Genomic DNA, 25359 nt, shown 5'->3' on the forward strand with positions numbered 1-25359 from the left:
GTGTTTATGAGGTTCATCAGTTTATTGAGAGTGAAGACAACAGTGATCTGAAAGGAAAGAGTAACCATTACCCAAGATGGTTTTAAAGTTGAAGGTTTTTAATGTACATCCTGTCAAGGGGAAGAAAACAAGGTTACAGCATGGTCTAGGGTTGGTGGATGAATTAAAGTAGGAGGGAAAATTGCCCCCAGAGTGAAGAGGCCAATTGAAGTTGGGTGGTGTATCAAATAAATGGACCACAGAATTAACATCTTGCACACTGCCTGACACGCACCAGGTGTACAACCCATCTTTGTTTATTGATGTTGAGTAAGTGCATGGAGATTCCAAGGGACCTTGAGAGGTTGTTGTAATGGATTTAACCTGAGATAGAATGTAATAAAAATAAATAAAGAGGTCTTGCATGTGAGTAAGACAAAGGCTGGTATGAACAGAGTGAGGTAGATGCAATTCATGAGCATCATTCATGAAATACTTAAAGGTTTTAGTGGAGAACCAACTCGATAATCAGTCCACAAGATAGTGTGACCACCCACAACATCGGTGTGATAGTAGATTATATGAATAATAATGTAATATGAAGGCGAGGAAGGTACCCTAAAGGGATGTTTAATAATCACATGCCATCTGTAAACTGTGCAGAGGAGGATGACATATCAAGTGGGGAGCTGACAAGCAAATGAGAAATATTTGTAGAAACTAAGGATATTTAGCTCGGAGAAGAATCGGTGGAGGGAAGGGGAGACTGACAGACATCTTCAAATATTTAGAGTCATGCCATAAGAGAAGTCACTAGACTCACTTGATTTGTTCTTTGTAGTCCCAGGGGAAATAATTATGACAAATGATTGGAAGTTATAGGGAGATAGAGCAATTCATTTTGAATATAAATTTCTGGAAGTTAGACCTACATATGACAAAAATGGCTGCTTGGGGCAGGGAGGGGGGAGCTCCCTGTCAGCAGAACAGTTCAGGCATGAGCTAGAAGAAGGTTTTATCAAGGGGATTTGTATAACAGATGGAAGATGGGAGAACCTGGCTTTTAAGAGCCTTTCCACACTTATTTTCTGAAGCACCAAAAATAAACTTACAGGTTCAAGATAAATTCTTGGTGATTCTGGTTTTGTTGTTGTTGTTGTTGTTGTTGTGTATATGGTAGAAGAGACCACAGATTAGTGAAAGAGGAATGAATTAAAAATGTTAATACTGTGAGATCCATCTAACATCCTGAGGATTAAATAGAATTTGTGTAAGACATACATTTAAAAGTTTGAATCCAATTAATACTCATATAAATGTTATTTGTTGGGCTTTGAAAAATCAGTCCATCAACTATAAAATTCAGAATTGAAATAAGTCTCAAGTTCATTTAAAAAAAAAGAAAAGAGCCTCCTCAAATCAGTTACATCATTAGTCACAATTCTCTGCAAGGTCAGGCAAAAGAGCCCTGATTGCTGCCATTAGGTAAAGACAGGATGTGCCACATTGTTGAGATACTTACTTCATAGTCTATTTTATGGGTGCAGCTATTGATAGTTATAATAAGTATAAATTTCTTTTATTGCATGCTTACTATGACAGATACTATTTTATGCACTTTAAAGTTATTTATGACTTCTCATCCAAAGAGCCGAGAGCATATTCAGAAGTATATTTCCCAAGAATAGCATCATAACACAATGTTTACTTTAGTTTGAAGTAAATCTGATGTGACAGCATGATAGATATATTTCCCTTTGGCTAAAGAGCATCGCTTCCCATCAATGTCAGTTCCTCACAAGACCCACATGTCAGAGAATAAGTGTATTTTCTTATTGATAACATCTGACTCCTGTGTGTGCCACTCTGTCAAGTTGTATCCCATAGTAAAGTTCTTGACACACATGTCCTCCTTGGGATAGAGGAAAAAAATCAATTCTAAAAATCAAAATAGGATCCTAGCAAATACTCTCAGGAAAAGGGGTACTCAATTACTCCAGCCAAGTCTACATACTTACATACACGTCGAGGAAAATTAGGCCTCAAACTACATGTCACACATGCAGATATTTCTAAAAATTGTGGTATCTACTATCAATTATAGAGAGAAATCATACAAATGATTGATTGAAACAAACTTTTCCTCTGGTGTTCTAAACTGAATATACAGAATTTCTAAATATTTTGTAATCTTTAAGTGAAGATTTTTAAGGCAGGCATTTGCTCCCTTTATATATAATTCAAAATAAGAGAAAAAAAAAAGTACACACCGGTGTATTTAGCTTATCATACTGCAATTCAGACAGTTTATCTCAATGATCTAAATTTCAGATTATTTCTTGATAAGGCCTCTTAAGGGGTGCCAGTATCTAGTTGTTAACTAATAGGTACATAATAACTCTTTGTTGAGTAAATGAATCAAGAAAAATTAATTAATGAGTAAATGGCTGAGTAACAGACAAAAGACTACATGTTATTAGTAAAATCAGATAATGGAATCCCTTAAGGAAAAAACAACTGTGTTTTGTGAATGCCATTAAAAATTCTGATCATTTCAGTTTTAAAAGGCTCAAATAATTCATTACTAAGGAAATGACTTATATTTATTACAAAGATATTATTAAAGAAACTGTAATTCTTCTACTTTGGGGGCATCTCAAGTTATGAATTAGTGTTAAAGACAAAAGGATCCATAATAGAGAGTAGGGAAAAGTCTCTAAAACTGCTAAAGTAAATGCTAAACATGGGCTTTATTATGTAAGATTGTCACTTACATTTCAAAAAAGGTACAGAGGTGTTTATCATTCATCATGATCACTGAAAATGGATGGACTGCCTTCTGGATTAAACACTGAAACTGTCATCTGCTATCTGAAAACACAAGTTTCCTGGACAGGAAACCTCCTGAATCAAAAGTGTGTGTGCTAGGAGGTGGGGAAGGGATTCTTCATTTTCAACAAGGACTGCCTTATAGGATTTTCATGCTCCTTAAAGTTTGAGATAACTCGGAGCCTTCACCTTCTTTTTTCTCCAAACTGCAATGGTGAGCCTCCACCTGCTGATTCTGTCACACTCAGCTTCCACTCCAGGAGAGCAAGGCAATGAGCAAGATTCTGTCCCACCTGGAGCTCAGGTGCAGCTTCATAGACCTGGTGTCTCGTCCATCAACCTAGAACATCTCTGATTATATCAAAGCTAAGTATAATAAAAAAACCTCCCGACTGCCCCTAAACAACAGGCAAGGGGCGAGCAACTGCTCCATTATCACAGATAGAGAATTTAATTTCTTCTACACGAGCAGAAGCTCTATTCAATGTCAGGTGCTGTCACTTGTCAGAGTTTCTCATTCTTTGCTACTGCTCATGGAGGTGTTGAGGTTTCCTGACTGACAAGCAACCAGGGAGGCCTCTTATTAAACTGGCAGAACAGAAGTGTCTAGCTAGTGTCTGTCGCATGGTATATACTCAATGAATATTTATTATTAAGCAAACATATGAATAAATGAATGCACAAATGAATAAACGCATGAGAAAATTAATTCAAGGCTATAACAAAAATAATTTTTAAAATTTTTGTTCCCTTTTTGCTAATAAAACCTCCAAATGAAGAAATCATTTGCATTTTTTCAAACTGACAATGTTTCCTTTAAATGTCATTATATTTGATTTCATCAAGAGAATTATGTACATTAGCATCTAAATGAAACACAAATATGTTTTTTCTTTGAAGTACAAAAAAAACCCAAAACGCTTAACTTGGAAATATGGAAATATAAACATCTCTGGAGAAGTACATGTTGATATCACAGCCATGGACTTCGACATATATATTCTTTGCACCATTTAGATTCATCTATGCATAAAAGATAAAAATCTACAGTCAGCTTCATATTTTAAAAAATATGAATTTTATTTAAAGTCTGTATGGGGCATTTCTTCATGTATAAATCCCTTTTGTATGTGTCTCTTCAACTTTATCCGTGTAAAAATAAAATAGACAACTATCTAGTTAATAGCTACTGCCTCTCCACTAAAACACAAAATGATTTGTCAAATAGATCTCTCTGAAGTATGAGAAATGTTTAGGTAGGAGGAACTTGAGTTATTACAATAAAAAAAAGAAAATGGAATTTCTCATTTCCCTTGGAACAAAGGAATTTGTAGAAGACACACGTAATTTCTCCTAGTTCCATGAAGATTAGATATTTAATAGAACCATAAGTTAATTTTCTGAAAATCTTAAATTGTTTTTCCATACTTTTTAAAAAGATTTGTTTATTTATTTGAGAGAGAGCACGCATGTGCCTGTGAGTACACTCAAGCTGGGGGGAGGGGCAGAGGGAGAGGATTGGAAGCACAAAGCTTAATCTCTTGACCCTGAGATCATGACCCTGAGATCCGAAATCAAGATTTGGACACTTAATCGAATGAGCCACCCAGGAGCCTCTGTTCTTCCATACTTTTTACCCTACTATTACATACTTCTCAATGTATTTGAAAAATCCATCTGTATTCAATATAGTATGTAGAATATTTTCTAAAAATGTTTAGGAAACATGAAGATGATGCTTTTAGATTGTCAATTTCATGTAGAGAGTTTTCCAGCGGACTGACTGATGTTTTGGACAGCTTTGGAAAACTAATGGAAGCTATTTTCTATGTGAAAGAGCAACATAATAAATGAAATAAGTAGATTTCAGTGTTCAGTGCTATCGAGAGTATATATTGAAATTGCATGTTAGTGGGCTTTTTAAATGAGATTAAACCAAAATGACTTCAGGGCAATCATATATTAGACTCAGTTTGGTTGCTAAAGCAGCTATATCTTAAAATAACACTCTTATTTAGATAGTTGCACTATTACCTGGCAACGTTTGCTCTAGGCTTCTTATCTAATTGACGCCCATTTGGTTTAGTTTTGCTTATTATTTAAATTAACCATGTTTGCTAATAAAATGTATGGCAAGTGTTCTGATTTGCATTTTCTTTGACCCTTACATACATTTCCTAATGGTTCCAGACCACTGCTGCTACTGATTAAAAAAAAAAAAACAAAAAAAATTTAAAAGTTTTATTTTATCGCCAACAAATCTTGAGAGTTGAGGTAAAGCTCTCCTCTGTGATCTCATTTTTCCCTTTCAAAGTTTCATTAATAAATATATTCTACAACTTGGAATTGAGGAAAAACCAGAATTACCTTTGGAAATGCCAGAAGTCTTTAAAATTGTTTAATATCAGCTTTGCTCAGTGAACAATCTAGGGCTCTTCTTAGGTGTTTTTTAGGCTCATCAGGGAGAAATATATGGTTGCAAGGAATAGAGTCAGTCTTACAGGTAGGTTCAGTCCGGGAGACACTGGGGAGCCAGACGCATGTGTTTTTGAATCTCCTTCTCAGGAGATCTCCTTTCTTAACATTTATGACCTCCTTTCTTGACATTTATACCCACCTCTTTCCCCGCTTTCCACACCTAGTTCTGTTGGCCACTTGATGGTTTAACCCATCTTCCAGCTTCTGATCTAGACCTTACTTTCTGCCTGGAAACTACTCCTACTGAGAACTTAAAGCAGTTGAAGGCCAAGCTTATCTTGAACTCCTTCTCTCATAAGGCCCTATATATAGGATGCAGTGTGGCCAAATGACCAACAACCTTAGCCTGGGTTTGAATCCTTGTGCTGCCACTTCTTCCCTGTATGGCAGTGGGGCTCATTACCTAGCCTCTCCAAATTTCAGTGGTCTCTCTGGAAAAATGGAGTACATTAATAATAATCATACAATTATTATACAATTATACAACAATCATTATACAATCCACTGACTTTAACCACTTTTTCATTATCCGTCACTCCTGCCCCTGTACCCTCCTTCCCTTCCTTAGCTTCGAGGAAGTGGGTCTTTTTTTTAATCATTCCCTTGCAAAACCCCTTTGCCACTCCACCCCTTCTCCCCTGACAAACTCCAAACAAAATAAAACCCAACTATCTGCCTAACCCAGGCCAGCAACCAAGCAACCACACCTGGAGAGGGAAACAAACACAACTGTGTTGGCTAGTTTCACTTTAAATTCATGACAACAAATCTCAAATGGCCAGTCCACACTGCTCAGCAGTCATAAGTTCATACACTTTATGATTCTCTTTCCTACAATCTGAAATAACTATTTCTCATCTTGCTCCCTGTCTTCAAACTCTCAATACTTGATCCTCCAAGACTTCACATGCTGGTGAAGAACTTTTGTCATACTTCTCATCTCAGCTACTGACATAACTGCATCTGCGCCCACTCCCTCTGCCTTGGCTCACCTTCCCAAGACTGAAGAATCTGCTCCCCTGCACCTGCGTGCTGGAGCCTCTGCTTTCTTGCCTACACAAAGGATTGCACTCTTGCAATTTTCCACTCTCTCTTCTGCATCACTAATTTCCCCCTCTAGGCTGCACTATTTACAAAAGTTGCAGTGTCTCCTGTGTTCAAAAAGGAAACAACAGTAAATACATAAATAAAACAGGCAATAAAACCTCCCTTAAGCCTACCACCTCCTAAAGTTACCGTCCATTTCTTTGTTGCACTTCAGAACAAAACTTCTCAAAAACATCTGTGCTCATGCTCTGCAGTTCCCTCGCTTTCCTCTCCATTTTCATGCTCCCTCCCAAGCGGCCACATTGCTGTCATTATTTTACTATATTTTTCATCAGCACCGACATGGTTAGCAGCACCCTCACTCCCAAACCCCCTCCCCCCAACCCTGGCTTCTGCGATACCATCCCTCTTTATTTTCTCCTACCACTCTTGCTCCTTCTCATCTGTCCAATCTCTAAATGTGCAGTATCTCAAGATTCAGCCATTTGGTTTTCTAACTATAATCTCTCCCCAGGTGTCATCGATATGACAGTGACTCCTAAATTTATATCTCCTGTCATCAGACCTCTGGTCTCATACGCCAGATTGTCTACATGATTGACATCCCTAATTGTATGTCCAGTACTTATCTCAAATTCAAAACGTCCAAAAACTAATTGATTGTTCCCTCTAAACCCATCTTTTTCTGCACTCATCCTTATCTCATTAAACAGCCCCACGGTGCACTCATTTGCTGTAGCAAAAATCTAGTCTCTATCCTTGATCCTTCTCTTTCCCCTGCCCTTTATAGCCAATCCATTAGCCAATCTTATTGGCTCTAAATGCAACACACATCATGATTTTTCCCATTTCTCTCTTCATCTGCTGTAATGACTCCCAAGTCCCAGCTACAATCATTTCATACAGATCACTCAATTGTCTCCTAAACGGTCTCCTTGCTTCCACCCTGCCCCATCCCTAATAATTTTCCTCACAGCAGCCAATGTGATCTTTTAAAAAGAGATCACTCCCCTTTCAAACCTCTTTTCGTCATCCACAGAATGAAATTGTAATTTTTACCATGCCCTATAAAGCCCCACATGATCTGGCTGTGACCCAGAGATCTGTGATTCATGCATATGGCTATTATTTCAATCATTCACAGACGGTTCCCTTGTCAAGGCTTTTGTACTAGCTGGGAGCTTTCCTTGGAATGCTTTATCCTAAGTGTGCAGACACTGGCCCTTTTTCATATTCTTGACTCAGCTCCAGTGTCACCTCCTTAAAAGGCTTTTCTCTGACAATCTGATTTAAGTTAGGTCCTTCTCTGTCATGGTATTGTGTTTAATTTTCTTCACACAATTCATCATTCTCTTGTGTTAATTGTTCAGTTCTTTGTTTGCTTATCAATCTATCTCCCTGTATTTGAATTTAAGTAAGTTCCAGGAAAGAAGGAGATTTGACTGCCTTCATTGTAGCTTTTCCAGCAATAAGCTCAGCTCAAAGTTAGTATTCCAGTTATCAGTTTAACAACTAATACTTAGAAGGTTATTATAAGAAGTAGATAAAATAGTGTTTTAATTGCTTAGCACTTCGCCAGGCACAAAATACCTGCTGAAAAAGCTAGTTACTGCCATTATTATTATTATTATTAGGTGTTCCTTAAATATGTATCAGGAATGTTAATTAAAATAACCCATGCTAATATCTTAAATAGTTTAGATGAAGGATTTGTAACACCAACAGTTATTTTCTAAGGTAAGCAATATTTTAAGCTAGACAAGCAAATTAAGTTTTTTGCATGTAGGTGGATGTTTCAACATCTCTAAATTCAAATCACGTAGTTAGCGACTGCTTTTACCTACTGGTAAGACTGAACCTATTCATGTCCTCTAAGTAATCAACCATTCCAAATATAAGGGCAACTTCCTTGAACTAAATTAAAATCAGAGACCTTATCACTAGACCTAGGTTCATTTAATTTAAGCCCATTATTAAACCTCCCACTTTTCAAAAATGTATGACTTGAGGGAAATCTCATTAAACTTCACGGAGAGGCGAAAGTGAGCTTTGCTTTCAGAGCCAACCAGAAATGGAGCCATTAGACATGTGTGTGATGAAGTACAAATTACCAAGATGATATTAAAGTGGGGCTAGAACACACAAGAAGGTGGTATTCTACCACCTGTTTTAGTCTTTGTCCAAATCCTTTGTGCAGGTATCCTAGATGGCGGTAACAAGAATGAATTTGGAAAGAACAAAATATAATAACCCCAAAACACACAACAAAAAATGATACATGTAAGTATTTGAAACATTCTAGGAAATGTTTTTCTAATCCTATCTACATTATAAAAAGTTCGTATAGACATGGAGATTTAATCATGCCTCTTATTTATTCAAATCCTGTAAGAGAGGTCATATAGGTCATTCTTGACTCCCTATTCCATAGTTTATACACATAGGTGCTTTGTAAAGACTGTTCTTAGATTCACTTCTAGTTTTTCAGAAATTTATTTTTTCTTCTCTCTTTTTTTCCACTTAATTTATATTTTTATTTGAAATTAATTCAGGGAAGAATGTACTTTTTTGTGGAGATGAGTTAGCTCAACTTATGGACTGCACTGTTCTTGTTTGGAATGTATACGATGTTACCAAGGTAAGTAACATGGAAAAAGTTTTAAGGATAGTATTTAGTATAAAAGGCATCTATAGAAAGAAATCATTTGACCAAAACAGAGTTAAACAAATACTTTTCACAGCCCTTAGTATCTCTATTAGGGGACTTATATTTCTCACAACATTTTAAACCATGCAACATCATTGCTTGGGAAAGTACCATGAGTCAGTATTCTCTAAGAACAGCTCTAAGAGAATGAATGATAGTGTAATATGAAGGTATGCTTTGAATTCACAGTGTATTCTCTTATTGAACTTATTTACAGAATGCATTTAAATTGGCATGGTGGATTTGTTATTTAAAAACTGGTTATCTATTTTTTTTTTTACACTATCCTAATACTCTCCCCATCATAGTTTATCCATTCACTGTGTTTTCACTGGGGAAAAAAAAAAGATGGAAACTGTTGACTTATTTGAACTTTCAAAAAAAAAAAAAAATCAAAGGATCGATTTAGCTACTGGTTCAGAGCTCTGGTCGAAACTGTAAATGGGATATGAAACTGATGTTGGTGACCAAAATTATGTTTTCAGAGTTACTCCAGAACAATCCCATGCATATACTTCTGGTTCATTATTATTAACTATAGCAGTTGGTTTTGTCAGTAAATTTTTTAAAATTTTATTTTATTATGTTATGTTAATCACCATACATTATGTCATTAGTTTTTGATGTAGTGTTCCATGATTTTAAAAAAGAATTCATAAATATGGGACCTTGGAACAGAATTATTTTGAAAGCAGTATCAACAACGGGAAGTGAGGTGTTCCCTCCCAGCCAATTAAAGCATCTGCCTCTATTCTTGACCACTATGATTCATTAGATCCTTCATTTCCCTGTGAAGATGTAAAACTTTAAGAATGTTCTCATTTCTTTATTAAGATAGAGTAAGAGGACAATCACATTTTTTTTTCCACAAATAAGTCTCCTCACTTTTTATAAAATAAGTCAGGAAGCAGAAAGTAGAATGTTGGTTGCCAGAGCCTGGAGAGAGGGGAGAAATAGAGTATTATTATTTAATGGGGACAGAGTTCCAGTTTGAGGAGATAAGAAGTGTTCTGAGAGTGGATGGTCGTGATGACTGTATAACAATGTGAATGTACTTAAGCCACTAACCACACACCCAAAAGAGTGTTAGAATGGTAAATTTTATGTTATATGTATTTTAGTACAATAGAAAGTATTGATTTGTTTAAAATGTAAGCAGGCCGGCAGGTATCGGAAGACACATTCTTTCCAAATTACAGACCAAAGTTTTATACTTGAGGGAGTTCCCATGAATTACATGTTGTCCAGTTTTAACATAACATAAAAATTTATAGCCAGTCTATTCTGCAAATTCTAAGCAAAAACAGAAAGACTAGACTGGAGGAACTATCAGGAAACACTGTCTTCCTTAAAATTACACTTCTACCCTTATACCCTTCCCAAGACTATTTCAATCATAGCCCTCTGGACATTGTCTACACTCAAAAAACACTCAGGTAATGCATCAATGAAGAGATCAATAACTAAAATAAATACAAGGGATCTATATCCACTTGAATTGAATTGACAAATAACTGGACCAGACACTATAATTAAGTAGAAATGCTCTGTGTATTATGATTGCGTAAAAACACCAGTGTGAAGTCTGAAGTGTAAATATTATTGCAAATGCCAGTTTCTAATTTATCTTTGCATGGTAGCAATGACCTAAGGACACCTGCATGTCCTCTTTCTCTACATTAAATACATTTCAGAAACCAACTGTATTTGTTGTGGGGAGGACTCAGAGGTCTGGCTCCAAATAACTCAATGGCTAAAGTGTATCTTATGAAGGATTCAGGATGATTGGGAGAGAAACAAAAAACTGTTTTCATGAGCTGTCTGAGGCCTCTGCCTATGTTCAACATACAAGGGGAAGATCAACATTCACAGGAAGTATGGTTGGACTGAAGAAGAGGGTCTAGAACACCTGTATGAGCAGTATGTTCTCAGGGCGGATGCAACGCAGCAGGAAGTGGTGTGAATTCCAGCGCCCTCTGGACAACCAAGAGGAGAAACCTCCAATCGGTAGGGGGAAAAAAACAAAAAACCAAAGTATCTGCAAATTAATATTGTAACTCACACTGCCTCTTTGTTTTACAATTCTCCATTCTCTCCCCTCTCCTCACTTTTGTTCACGGTCCCTAACAAGTGTGTATCCCAGTTGGCAGTCAAATGCAAATAACTCACTCAGCCGTCCACTTGACTCTCATGTTCTGTTGATAAGAGAACCAGCCCAATGACAGGGGACAGAGACCTGAGTCAAACCCATTCTGTCACTCCACATTTTCAGAAGCATATGCCCCTCTGAGGTTACCCAATAATACAGTCCTTAGATTACCTCTGCATTGTTTTTGTTTGTTTGTTGCTTTGCTTTGTTTTTAAAGAAAGAGAGAAAAAGAGAAAAGATAGAAAAAACAGATGTTAAAATATCTGGAACCAAAATGATCAGTATGTTTTCTGAAGTTGGAAATTGTTGTTTTAATTCTCCCTTTGGGTAGTTTCCAGGTAAAGGGAATTGTATGATCATTAACCTATTTTCAAGTTATTTAAGCATGCCAAAGTATGCTCACACATGAAGGGCTGAGGCACTAAGATGTAGGAAAAACACCAATCACTTTTTCTGCTGTTGCAATCAAGGCATCACACACACTATCAAACTGTAAGTGACTAACTGGGTATTAGCTTTTAGGAATGCAACAAAATTACATCGGCATAGATGTATCTGGTGTTCAAGGATAAGAATTTCAACACTAGAAAGGTGCAATGAGAGAACAAGAGGAATCCACTATTCTACATTTAAGATCTAAACCTGCACAAGGATCCATACCTGGTGATATATTGGGTTTTATTTATTATTTTTAATTTCATTCTTGGTAATCAATCAATAAATATCTAAACATGTGAACTGAATCCAGTATACTTTAATCAATATACGTGTCCCATTTTCTCTAATTCTGTAAAGATAAAATGATTGAGAAAAGGTCTGACAAGTGAAAATACAGTTATAGATATTTGGAGCCATAGAGATTTTAGAGATTCTCTCTTCAACTCTCTCATTTTATCAATGAGAAAATAATGTCAACTTTGAGGAGTTAACATCGACTGAATTTAGTTACATTAAAAGTGAATTTTCTCTCATATGTTTTCCTATTAAACCATGAGTTCCATGAAGGCAAAGACTGGGTCACTTAGGTATATATAGTCATACAGTAGGTGCATATGCAGTGTGTATGTATGTATATATGCATGTGTGTATATGTATGTATATAGTATATAGTAGATACACTGTAAGTACACAGCAAATGTTGAATGACTCAATGAAACTGATCTCGACTTTCCAAGATCTCAAAGAGCTAGGAAAGGAGTCCAAGCATCTTGAATCGTAGCATTCTCTAAATGTTCCTACTCTTGGAACTTTTATATTGGAAAATAGTCAAGTACCAACATAAACTCTTCCCAGTCTACAACTTATGCTTTATATTCTACGCAACTAATTAAGTTGTAATATTTATTTCTTCAAATAATAATTGAATTTTAAAGTAAAATCTTAAGGAAATTATTCCTATAACATTTTCTCAATAAAACAGTCACATTTTAAGTCCATTATGTAAATCATTATTTTCTCTTTTCTTATGAAGATGTTATTTCTTGTAAAGCAATTTTAGTATGAGAAATAACCATATAATCATGACTCATTACTACTAAAATTAGTATCTATAGGTAAAGCCATTCTTTCAGAACAAAATTTGTGTTCATAGTAAGCCTGCAGAAAGGGAATCAAGTCTGTTCTATGTTTATAGCTTTATAAAGGTAATCTGTATAGGGGCTTTAAGAACAATACAGTAACAGAATTTCTTTAGGTTCTTTTATATAAACATGTAAGAATCTTACTGTTTGCATAACTTGGGACATGATTTCTCAGTCCTGTTGTCTTATTGGTAGCCAGAACCTTAACAAGTACCTATAAATGGTCATTTTTATACCTTATAGTAACTTCTCAATTCTATGTACAGAAATCCTAGTTACCTATGTGCAAAAGTATTAGCACCACCAAACTTTCTCATTGACTATCAATAAAATGATCAATTATGTTCAGTAATTGTAAATATTATATAGAATAAAAATTTAAAATATGGCTCTGTTCTATATTAAATAAAAATCTCAAGTAAAATGAGTAACATAAATGTTGTAATTCTTTTAGTTAGATAATACTATTACTTATTCAACTAAAGTATTCCTTTTTAAATAAATTTTGGTTCTTAAAACGGTAACGGATAAATATTAATATATTTGAGAACTTTTGTTTCAAACATAAGAAGAACATCAAAATACAATATTGTTTTTGTATTTCTCTTCATCAACACTGGGGATAAAAAACAAAACAAAACAAGTGTTTTGACCATCCAGTTTCTTTCTTCTTGGTAACAAACCAAGAAGAGTCCAAGAAGAATCCAAACTCATATTTTATAATTCCTTAAAAGCTAGGAAATAAGATAACAGAAAGAAAGAGAGGCAAATAAGTGGTTTTCCAGCGCCTGGGCCTGCTGTATTCATTCTGAAAAGCTAATGAACAAGTTAAATTTTCTAGCAATGCAATGTTCCAGATATAACCACAGGAGAATAGAAACAGGAGTGCTTATATTTGGTTGTAGCAAGCATTGCATATTATAGAAGAGTACAGGCTGGGATATTTGTATACATATATAGAAATCAGTTGAAAATCCAATTTTGCAAAATAAGAATTCCCTTTTCAGGGAGGTAAAAATCCATATTTAAATACAGTTAGCATCCAAGGTCATTCAATAATGCCTTATTCACATTTCAGAAGAAAACATTCATCCTTTACAAGAGTAGACTTTTAAAGAATATGACCACACATGCATACACACAAAATAGTTTGTATCAATTTCTATGTTCTGTTCTGGAGGAAAGATGCTGGTGAAAACTTTAATAAAAATAAATCATTAAAACAAGAGGAATCATTAATATGTTTTCCAAATTTCATCCATTAACAACCTACAGTAATTGTAAAAATCTACTTGACTATGATTTGGTAATCTCTTAATTTGAGTGGCACATCTGTAAAATATTTAATGTTGTTGCAAACAATAATACAGTTTTTAGGGGATATTTATTTCTGTTTTTTTTCCTTTAGCTCATTTTTTTTCTCCCTAAGTTCACTGATTTTACCCCTTCTAATTTTAAATTTATTTTACTAGTTCTTATCCAATATGGGGACTAAAAATATAAGAGGCTAACGATTTTAGAGACATTTCACTTGTTCCAAAAGACAAATTCATTTGACGGAGGCAAATCTGATCACAGTCACAAAACAGGGCTTCATGGGAGATTTCTGCAAAGTATGGCAAGGAATCATACACTGAGTGAATGGCTACTGACAGAAAGTTAGATCCCTTGTATATGTTCTATTACTACTTCTTTTTTTTTTTTTAAGATTTTATTTATTTATTTGAGAGAGAGAGGGAGCACAGGAGAGGGGGAGGGCCAGAGGGAGAAGCAGACTCCCTGCCGAGCAGGGAGCCCGATGTGGGACTCGATCCTGGGACTCCAGGATCATGACCCGAGCCAAAGGCAGTCGCTTAACCAACTGAGCCACCCAGGCGCCCCTCTATTACTACTTCTTCATGGTAAATCAATAAGGAAAACATTAACATTCATACTCCCTGAATATAGAAACTGAGGCTTGCTGAGGTCAGAAACTTTTCTAAGATCACATGCAGTTATTAAGAGAGAAAGCTAGAATAAAAAACCAGAGTATGACTTTCTCTAAGACTCGTAAGATTTCCCTGCTGTCTCCCAAAGCTTAGAGACTCATTAGGCTGATCCCCCTCACTGAGGCCCAGGGATAGTGAAGTCACTTCCCTGAGAGCATAAAACCAAGTGATGAAAGAGTCAAGCCAAAACAATCCTTGTTTGCTTCACTGTCCTATATGGCTTTAGCTTATTTTTAACCCCCAAGGCACACTTGAAATAAGGAGATGTTTCTAGAGAACTGACTTCTGGCATTAGGCTCCTTATCTCCAGCCACACCTAGTCTAATTTAAGTCCTTTTGAAAGTTATATCAGCTTTCCAGGCCAGGAAAACATTAATCACTGGATAACACTGCTTCATAAATATAACCTTATTGGACCTCAAGAAGGGCCTTTGATGTCTATAATTCTTAAGTGCAAAATAGGGATGATGATGAAACATCCCATTCTAATTAATCTATCAGGAAGCAAAGTCTCTCCATTCCACCTCTTTCAAGGGGAAGGTTTTGTTCATTCCTTCAATCAGTTGTGGCATCTAGCACATTATGTCCTATACTGGTAAATATAAGTAAATAGACATCTTTGCTTCCTGATGGGACAGCCTTTAATCATTGTCACATTTATAAAACTGTGTGCTATTAGTAAACCAATCCTTCCTTTAATTAATTCAAGGGTGGTTGAAGAAGATGCGCAATCCATGCTGCTCACTCACTGTGCTCTTCTGGAACATTCCTTCACATGGAAACCACCAAGCACCCAAGGAAGTGAATGAATGGGGCAAGCGAAAATTACACGTGTAGGGAATGAAATAGTGAACCTTTCCGTGACTTACCCTTGAATTAACTACTTCCAGGGAGACGTTCTGAGGCGGGGCACTTGGCACTAAAAGGAACAAAACAAGGTGAGATGGTTACTGCCAAAGTCAGAAAAGAGAAACTACAACCCTCTGTGAAAAGAGAGAGCGTGACTTTCACAGTTCATGATGGTAATTAGGTAGGCTGATCCAGGTGGCACTTCAAAATTTTCCTGGGGAGATGAAAAATAACTGCCTCTGTTTATTTTTTCTCACTTGGTAGGGCCAGGCATCCATATAGGGAGCAACGCCCCCCCCCCCAAATTGTTAGGCAAGAGAGCACCTGCCGTGATACCAAATACTGCCATTTAATTACGGCTTTCTTGTTATAACCTTCCCAGAGAAACCAATAAAAATACACAGGAGATTTCCTAGAGTGGTTCTAAAGGCTTAAGATATTGTGTATTTCAGGATCTGCATGGTTTTATTATAAAATATGTCATTCTAATGGTCACTCATGTTGCTTAATCCCCTTACTGCAATCTTTATTATCTCTTAAAAAGTGAAAAGAAGAAATACATGTGTCTTTTTATCTGTGTGTAATTAAACCTATGTGTCATAGATGCAAGCAGGTTATCAAATAGCTTTCAGTGAGTCAATTCCATGAACAAAAAACAACCAGTTTTTTTTCTTTGTGGATTTTCTAGGTACTTTTTTTTCTCTTGTCTGCATTTTGATTGCCCCTTTCCTTCATGGAAGAAGGAAGAACATGTACAACTTTCTTTATAATACTTGTAGTGAATATTTACTATATCAAAAGGTGAATATCATCACGTGAGTAATTCAGACACCATTCACTAAATGGCCGTGCTGTGTCAGATACTTCCTAGATGTCTTAGATGAATCATAAACAAAATAAAGCTTTCTGCCCCACAAAATAGAAGTAGCATTCAATAAATGCTTAACACGTATTAATCTGTAAAATGAGTAGTCCCTATTTTGTTCATGAAAAATTGATTAATTCAACAGAGAAGAAATGCTCTCAGCATTTTCAAGAATTTAAGGGCCCTCTTCTGTTTGAACTTGGACAATTTCTACATTTCTTGAGGGTACTTATATTTTACCCTGAATTCATTTATGCCCTACTCTGAGTTTACCTTTTGAAAAGTAATCACCATAAAAAAAAAAAAAAAAGAAAAGAAAAGTAATCACCATGAGGGCACGATACATGTCTGATTAATCTTTACAGCCCCCAAACTGACATTCAGTTAATAGCTACTGACTCAATGATTACATGAACAAATAAATACTTACTAAAATATTAGCTCCTAGGCCTTTCTGGACACCATAGGAATTACAATAAATTACTCTGTTTTCATTTTGAACTTCTTATCTTAGTACTTGGTGAAGGTTGTGGGCAATGTAACTTGTAACAAAAAACACTCACCGGAGGCTTGTTTTCATGAATTAGGTCAACAAGAATTCTTTCAGAAAATATTTTATAATTTAAGGAATAGACTTTATTATTCAACTTATTTTAATTCATATTATATTTCCTTTCAAATACAGAATATAATCCCCACAGGGTCCAGGATTCTTGTCCCTTTAGATGCTGAATCCTCAGTATCAATAAGAGTGTCAAGTATGTGGGTTACATGCAGCAAATTTGTGTTGAATTAATTAATTAACAGAGAGATTATAAGACATAATAAAACGTTTTTCATACTCAGGGTTTTCATCATAACAAGCTTTCTTTTTGCGGTTTTATTTTTTTTAATTAATGTATGACATTCATATGGTATAATGCACAAATCGTGTATGCATGATTGGATAAAGTTAAATGTCTGTGGGTGTGTTCACATTTAAACACCACCTAGATCAAGATATAGAATATTTTCAGCATCCTGGAAAGTTCTCTTGGGTCCCTTCCCAATCAATACCCTTCTAAGAGTAACCACTATTCTTCTGACTTCTAACACCATTGATTAACTTAGCTTGCTTTTGAGCTTACTAAAAATGAAATCGGTTATTTTGTTCAAGCTGCTTTCTCTTGCTCATTATTATTTCTTGGGATTCATTCTCTCTGGTGCATCTTGCAGTAGTTTCAGTTCTTTTCTTTGTTTTTTAATTGGTCCTATGTATTCTAATACATGACCATCCTATTTTATATAAACTCATTCTGAAAGCATTAGATTACTTTCAGTTTAGGGCTATGAGAATAAATCTGCTATGAAAACTTTTGTACATGTCTTTTTATGAACAACTATACTCATTTCCTTCATTATATACCTAGGACTGGAAAACCTGGTAGCAGTGGAAACCCTTATGGGGGTTATAGATAGTTTAAATATAGCAAATTTCCAGAATGTCCATATTCTTACCAATCTTTGTTTTTTTCTGAATCTTCTTCATTTTAGTCACTTGGTAGGTATGTAGTGTTTTTATTTGCTTTTCCCTGAGGACCAGTCACTTGGAGCATCTTCTTACATGTTTCGTGGCATTTGGATGTCCTTTTTCATGGAGTTCTTAGAGTATGTGTGCTTTTTTTTTTTTTTTTAACAGATCAGTTTCCTTCAAAACTCATTTTCTAAAATTTTCATTCTTTTATATCTTATATTCCATTTTCATGTTACTATGATTAAAACATTAAGATTTTTTTTCTAAAGCTAAAATAGTGAGAAGGGCTCTCCTGCATTTGGCAACCTTCCTATCTTCTCGACTCTTCCCAACTGTTACATTAATGAAATGGACTTCCCTAAACTACCTTCACAGACCCATGGACATCCCATTCCAGTTTTCAGGAAAGGGTATAATGCAGAGGCTTTAATAAGACCATCTCCACATTCTATTTCTAAAAGAGGAAATATTAGAGTAGGCTGGAAATAATAACAATGTGTCTGATCAGAAAAACTAAACAGAATGACATCCTCACAATGAGGATGAATTTAATATAATCCATATTCAAATTATTCTGTAAAGCATTGAAAATTAAAATAGGCACCGAATGAAAAAAATGCAAAGTGCTCCATCATATAACTTCACAAACTTGGAGCACACTGGCTATTCTGGCTTTACCTAATCAGGAAAGAAAGAGAGTTTCTCCTAGAGCATTTTTAGTTATCAATCTCCACTCCCTCCCTCTCACTATCAATTCCCCTATTATTGAGATACAGTAGATAGGATTAGATGCTTGGTGGAAGTAAATGGAATCCACATTTATTTGAGCTTTTCTTTATTTGATTTCCCAAGATGTTTCATTGTCTCATGAGGGGAAGAGGAAGGCCATAGTTCATTTTTTTCTCTTCAAAATGTCAAGCAATTATCATTTACAATTGTTCATTAAAGCCAATCAGAGTCATTTGGTCCAGAAACTCCCCTCAATATGGTGACACATGCTGGTTTGATACATATGATGATGATGCATTCTGTAGAGTAGATAAAATTCCCACATTTGTAAATGAATCTCCATATAGACAGGCACTTGAATTCCTCCCCTTACCAAATGTGTGCTGTCCTGTACACATAATTTATAGGTTGAAATAACCGACATATAATTACGGGCTTTGTACTTCAAGCAATTAACATGAGAAATTCATTATCGAATAAGAGAAACTCAAGATTTTTTCACATTAAATCTTGCTTCTTTTCTTACTAGTGACCTGGCCTGCTGCTCACTAGCTTTGACCTCTTTCTAACAGTTTTGTCATCTGTAAAGTAGGAAAAAAATTATAGTATCGTAAGGATTAAAGGTTCATGCTGCTAAGTGACTAGCGCGGGGCCTTGCACTAATAAGTACTCAATAAATACCAGTGACAACAGCAAAAAGTACATTCTTATAGTTAAGTTTGCCTATGAAATTGGGTCCTTCTACTTTTGGGCACAAAGCAAGCTGGCATGGAAATTCATAAATATTAATTGATTCATAAAATATTTTAATGACCTACAGTTGTCAACTAGTTCAAGAGACAGTATTTGAGAACAAACTGGCAAAATTAGTTACACTCCACACTAAATATTAGACTCCCTAGATCTGATATTCTAAAATCCCAAATGGTTTAAAGAAGTGGATTGTTGTAAACAAAGGATACAATAAGTGGGGGAATCTGAATGAAAACCAATTTTTCTTCCCAGAAAAACAACGAAAGTGGGCTAAGTTAGAGATGACAGCTTACCAGGATAAACATCTTCACATTTTATTCCAGCATTTTAGCATGGAATACCACTGGGATAATTAATTCAGAAAAAAAACCAAAACATTATTTGCATTTTATTTTGTTTTTATTCAATTTTTTATGGTCCCAATATAAATTTTTGTGCTAAGGGTTCCTCTGACCTGATAAGAAACACAGTGTTCTCTGTAACACAGATGCACTTAGACACAGTTATCTATTAAATTGGCCACATAAATGGGAAGTCCTAAAGATAAGTCTACACATGCTAACAATTGTATTGTTTCCTGAACTGTCTGATTAATTCAGTAAATATTTACTGAGATGATGAATGCGGAGACGAATATAGCAGCATCCCTCACATTAAGGAACATGTAGTAAAAGGAGAAAAAATGACATGTACATTGCCATAGATAGCATTTATTGAACACTTAAAAATATGCCATGCTCATATTTTAGGTGCTCACATGGATTAACCCATTCAATTTCCACATTTCCCTTTTATAACATCCAGAAAGTCAAGGAGAAGACAGCTTCACGACTAAGGACTGGGAAGTAGGAGGCTCTGAGATGTGATGAAATACATCTCTGTATGATGTGTGACCTCCGCATGGCCAGCTTCAATAGAGTGAAGACAACAGATTGAGCAGAAAGAAGGGGACTGGATAATAAGAGAGGAAAAGCCGAGAGTGCAGGGGATTTTGTTGGAAATCAAAAGAGATGAATTGATTGTGAAGAGGGATGCAGACCAGGTCCAGGAGCCCACTCCAAGGGGGCCACTCAGTTCCTGCTTTCTCCTATCAAATGCATTGATAAAGACAAGTTGGTATCTGTTGCATAGTGACGCTTGTTGGGTTAGGGTCTTGAAATCCTTTTATTTAGTGACAGGCATTTTCTAAGTCCTAACTGTTGCAACACTTGGAGATAATAATTCTTGGACTAATGAGTAATAATCTACCTCTCTCACTTATGACATTTAAAACCAAAGTGAAGAATAAGGCCACAGTATTACAGTTCAGAGTGTGAATGAAATCTACATAAATTATGTAAAATATTCATTTTCATTTGTTTTCCTTTTATTTTTATAATTATAAGTTGTGAAGTAATTTATTCTGCCAATAAATATTCTACTCTGTCTTCAATAAGAGAATCAGATGGATGGGCATTAAAAATGATACTGAAGTGGTGTCACATATAATATAAAATATTTTTTTAAGTTGAAATTGCAAATGAACATCACTCTTGTGTCTTTGCTGCACTGTCCTTAATAACATGCATGACCTTCCTCGATCCACTGATATTGTGTGAAATACCCACCCAGATACTTTTCCAGATTAAACAATGATGGATTGGTTAAGGAATCACAGGTTAAAGTCTTTTTTCCCCTTGAAATTCAGAAGATCAATAATTTATAGAATTATATACAACAGTATGGAAACCTTGCTGAAAAGAGATAGCTTGTTGCCTTTTTAATATTCATGGAGGCCATCTCTGCAATTCTACACCTGCCTGAATTTCCACTGGCCCCATATCATATACTCTGCTGACCTTTATTTTCACTTGTCATTAAATTTCCCGACATTTCCTTATCCTTTTCTTAGATCTCTAGTTTCCTCTGCTACTGCTTTGCCAAATCCATCTTTTTCATTAAGAGTTCTTCCTCTCTTTTATGATATTTCAGAAAGTATATCTAATATTTCACTGGTTAGACAAGGTACAACTAAAATTATGCATTGTCCTATTTAGTTTCAATACCTTCAATGCTGGATTATTTGGCCTAAATCCTTAAAACATATTTTCAAATTAAGTGGTATATGTAGGAGGACTGTCCATCATTTACACTTTTAATCATCCACCCCCCCCTTAGAATGAGAAATAAAAAGAAACAAACCAATGTAAATGAGCCCACACACATGCACAAATGTGTTTGTGTTTATAGACATAAAGAGACCCCTCCCCCCATAAATAATTTGAACTCTTAGGCAGTAGCCACACTTTTGAAGATTACCTATTAGGACATCCTGACACAGAGTATATAATATACCTTTTAAAGTTTAACTTTAACTGTAATAGATAGTTTGAGTGAACGAGTCAAAATTTTAATTTATGCTAATATATGCCATAAAATTTTAATTAGAAAGCCTTGGAGATGCAATCTATGACATACATGCAATATTAAGTCATCATTGTCAAATATGCGAGTCAAGTTTCACTGTCTATAACTTACCGTCAGAAAGTGTAACCACTGTTATGTCATCAGTAGATACTCCTGGCCCATAGCGATTGTAAGCTAGGAATCGAAGAGTATATTCCGTGAATTTTTTCAGGCCTTCCAGCTTATAAGATAGTCCATCAACCTCTATATTCTGGAGACATAAAATGCCAAACTGTTATTCAGGAGGCACATTAAGGCAGAAATGGCAGCCATTCTGTGCAATCAGTGAATTGGATATTAGACTCTTACTCACTAAACTACGTTCTAGCCTCATAATGAGTTGTTGTAAAACCTAACTTGTGACACACACTCCCCACTAAATCCCAAACCATTCTGCAGACTCCTAGTTAAAACAGCACTGTGCTATTTTTACAGTCATTAAGTTCCAATGTGTTTAATGCCACCCAATACATTGAATGGTGTGCCGTATTCCGCCCACACCGAAACTCTGACAGGCAGAAGGCAGCCTGTGAATCCGTGGGAATAGAGTTGCTCCTCTACCCTAAGTGGAATAATTCACTAAGAAACAGTAGATTTCTTCCTTCCCTTGCTGAAATATAACCACAGTTCTTGAAACTGACAAATCCTTTGTCACAATCTTTGTGTCTCACAAGGCTGTGAGGTGGTTTGGAATGGTTTTCAGTACTTCACTGATGCAGAAATGAGGTACTAGAAGGGACGGTCATTGAGAAATCAGAGCCAGTGTATTCTAGAAGACATATTTCACTCTCCACAATGATGGTCACACTCATATTTGTCTCAGGTAACATCATTTCTGAATTTATTTAAGTGGGTTGGTGAAATCCATTATGGAAAAGCCAAAAATGTGTTGAAAATGGAGAGAATAGAAAGATGGAAGCAAGAGCTAAATTGCGTGAGGGCAGCAAACAAATAAAAGATGGGATGGATAATTATATAGAAGGAGATCTTAGTGATTCCTATTGTGCAATAGAACTTAGGGGCTTGAACTATTTCTCAATTGGACTGTTGCCAACATTTTTTTTTTTTTAAAGCAAAATCTCTATCATGCAATTTATGTGGAAGCATGAAGACCACTGTATGCTTGGCAAGTTTCATAACACACTCAAAGAACTCTGTTATCCCAAGGTGGGCTCTTGGTTTTTCTTATTTAACTGCTGACTTGCCTATAGATCTTTTTCTGCATGAGGTTGAGAATCTGGAAGTAAACATCTCAGTAGTCACATATGTGTCACAAAACAGAATTGCTGAGTTTCATGTGTGTCCCCCTAAATACTTATTTATCTGAAAATCTAATTTTCCTATTTTCAGGGGTCTGTGCAAACCACAGATTAGAAGCAAAATGTAAGAAGGAGCCAAGTAGACTTCTGGAATGAGGTTTCCTGAAAACAATGAAAAGTGATAGGGGACTACAACCTCATGGTGAGGAAAGGACAGAAATAACCCAAACACATAAGAATGAAAAAAAACAAGTTGACTGAGGTCATTGAACAAAAAATCAGTCATCCTTAAGATAAGGACTCACGATGCAAATGCTTTCTAGGACCAGCTGAGTTAATACAAATGTGGCTAATGATTGTCACAGGCCACTCCCTACTCAGACAAAAAAGAAAAATGACATCTTTTATAGTGACTTTATCTCACTGCCCAATTGTCTTTCTTACAATCAGAATTCAATTAAATTGCTTAAAGTTTCTAATAACAAGTATTTTAAAGCTCATCAGCTATCCAGTTAACATTCTGGACTGGACTGTACCAAGAATTTGCAGATTTCCTCCTATGGCTCTGGTCCTAGGACATCCAATAGGTGGCAGCATTGGGCCCATTCCCTTGCCTACCTGTTCCTTTCCCGTGGACACCTCAGTGCAGAACAATCTGTAACCTTGGACTGGACCGTTTGCATAGGCAGGGGGTTCCCAGGTAATAAGAATTGAGGTAGGTGAGGTAGATACAGCTTGCAGGTTTTCTACTGGCCCTGGAACTTGCACTGTGTACAAAAGAAATTGATTAGTCTAAGAGGGTTCTTTTAAAAATAAGAAACATACATTTTTATAGCTTAAAGATATTATAGCCCTATGTACTATTTTTAGAACCAAATGGGATAAGAAAATAAAATGTAAATATAAAGTAATAAATTTCAGAATCATTTCACTTTGAGATTCAGGAGGGGACTTATATTAATCTAAATTACTTATTTCATTTTTACAGTGGAGAAAAGTGGTCAAGGAATCTAAATGACTAGGAAAATGACAGAAAAAGTGGTGGATTCTTAATCTAAATTCTTAGTATGGAAAATTTTCCACTATGCCAGTACGCCTTTGCTTGTAATAACCACAGAAAGGAAAAAGAGAAAATACAATTAGAATATTTGTACATCGTGATTCTACTTATAATTCAAATAAGCAGCACAGCTATGGATAATGTACCACACCTTTATTTATGTCAGCATTTTAAAATCTTGACCAATTCTGAGTCCTTTAAATTAATTTTGGCATCAATTTTCAACTTCACTTTCTAGTATTCCATTTTCTCTCATAACTGCTACTTTACTTAATCGAGAATAAGTACCTTGTTCATTAAAGAAATTATATAGCACAGGTCCACAATCGCTTAACCAAAACACTTGTGTCCAGATGTGTTTTGAGATCTAGAAATTTTCAGATTTTAGAAAGGTAATCTGGTACCTGGGCAAGGTTATATTTAACACCCCCAGTGGGGTCTATGGTAGCACCCTGTTATCAAATCATATATTTGCAGCAAAATATATGATATTCACATCAAACAGAATTATTAAAGACTATACATAGCATAGCATTAGCTCAGATCAAGTTTGGGTATGACATGAGTTAAGAAACTCTCAAATTCCAGATTTGCAAATTTTGAATTTGTGCATAATTTTTTATTTATGGACCCAAATATAAGGTTTGTCAACTGAAAATCCAATACCCATGTTAGTTATCGTAAATTAAATGGTTTCATCATTGCAAATATAACAACAATTTTATCTTAAACACACTGTACATTTTCACACTGTACATTTTCTCCAGGCTTAAATACCACCTAGCTTTGAACAGATGCACAGTTTAGGCCTCTAATAGAATTTTGTGAGTTTGAATGTCCGGAGTAAAACAGTATGTGAAAACCTGGCTGACAGAGATCTGATAACACAACTCCTTAGATCAGCGCTGGGCCTGTGTCCCTGAATCTGTCATTTTTCAGAATGCGTTCCATGGTATCCAGCCTCCTTAAGGCATCACTGCTCACACATTCATTTGGGGGAAATATATATATATATTTGTGTGTATATGAATATGTATATATATATTTATTTATAAATTAATATAAAAATATTTTAGATATATTTTATTTATCACCTTCACATATTTTCCCACCAGTCCCCAGATCTTAA

General features: G+C 35.5%; 1 protein-coding gene across 1 annotated transcript in view; it reads right to left on the reverse strand.

The window, feature by feature from the left end:
• Positions 1-25359, reverse strand: part of DCC (DCC netrin 1 receptor) — a 1045570-nt gene that overhangs the window by 262860 nt on the left and 757351 nt on the right. Inside the window, exons 9-11 of the mRNA XM_081802524.1 lie at positions 23789-23937; positions 21984-22122; positions 15627-15676 (exon numbers count right to left, since the gene is read on the reverse strand). Coding sequence (XP_081658650.1) covers positions 15627-15676; positions 21984-22122; positions 23789-23937 — 338 coding nt within the window. The remainder of the gene's footprint in view (positions 1-15626; positions 15677-21983; positions 22123-23788; positions 23938-25359) is intronic.

The sequence above is a fragment of the Leptonychotes weddellii genome, chromosome 13, assembly GCF_054177405.1.
Source record: "Leptonychotes weddellii isolate Sample4059 chromosome 13, ASM5417740v2, whole genome shotgun sequence".
In the NCBI taxonomy this organism is placed as follows: Eukaryota; Metazoa; Chordata; class Mammalia; order Carnivora; family Phocidae; genus Leptonychotes; species Leptonychotes weddellii.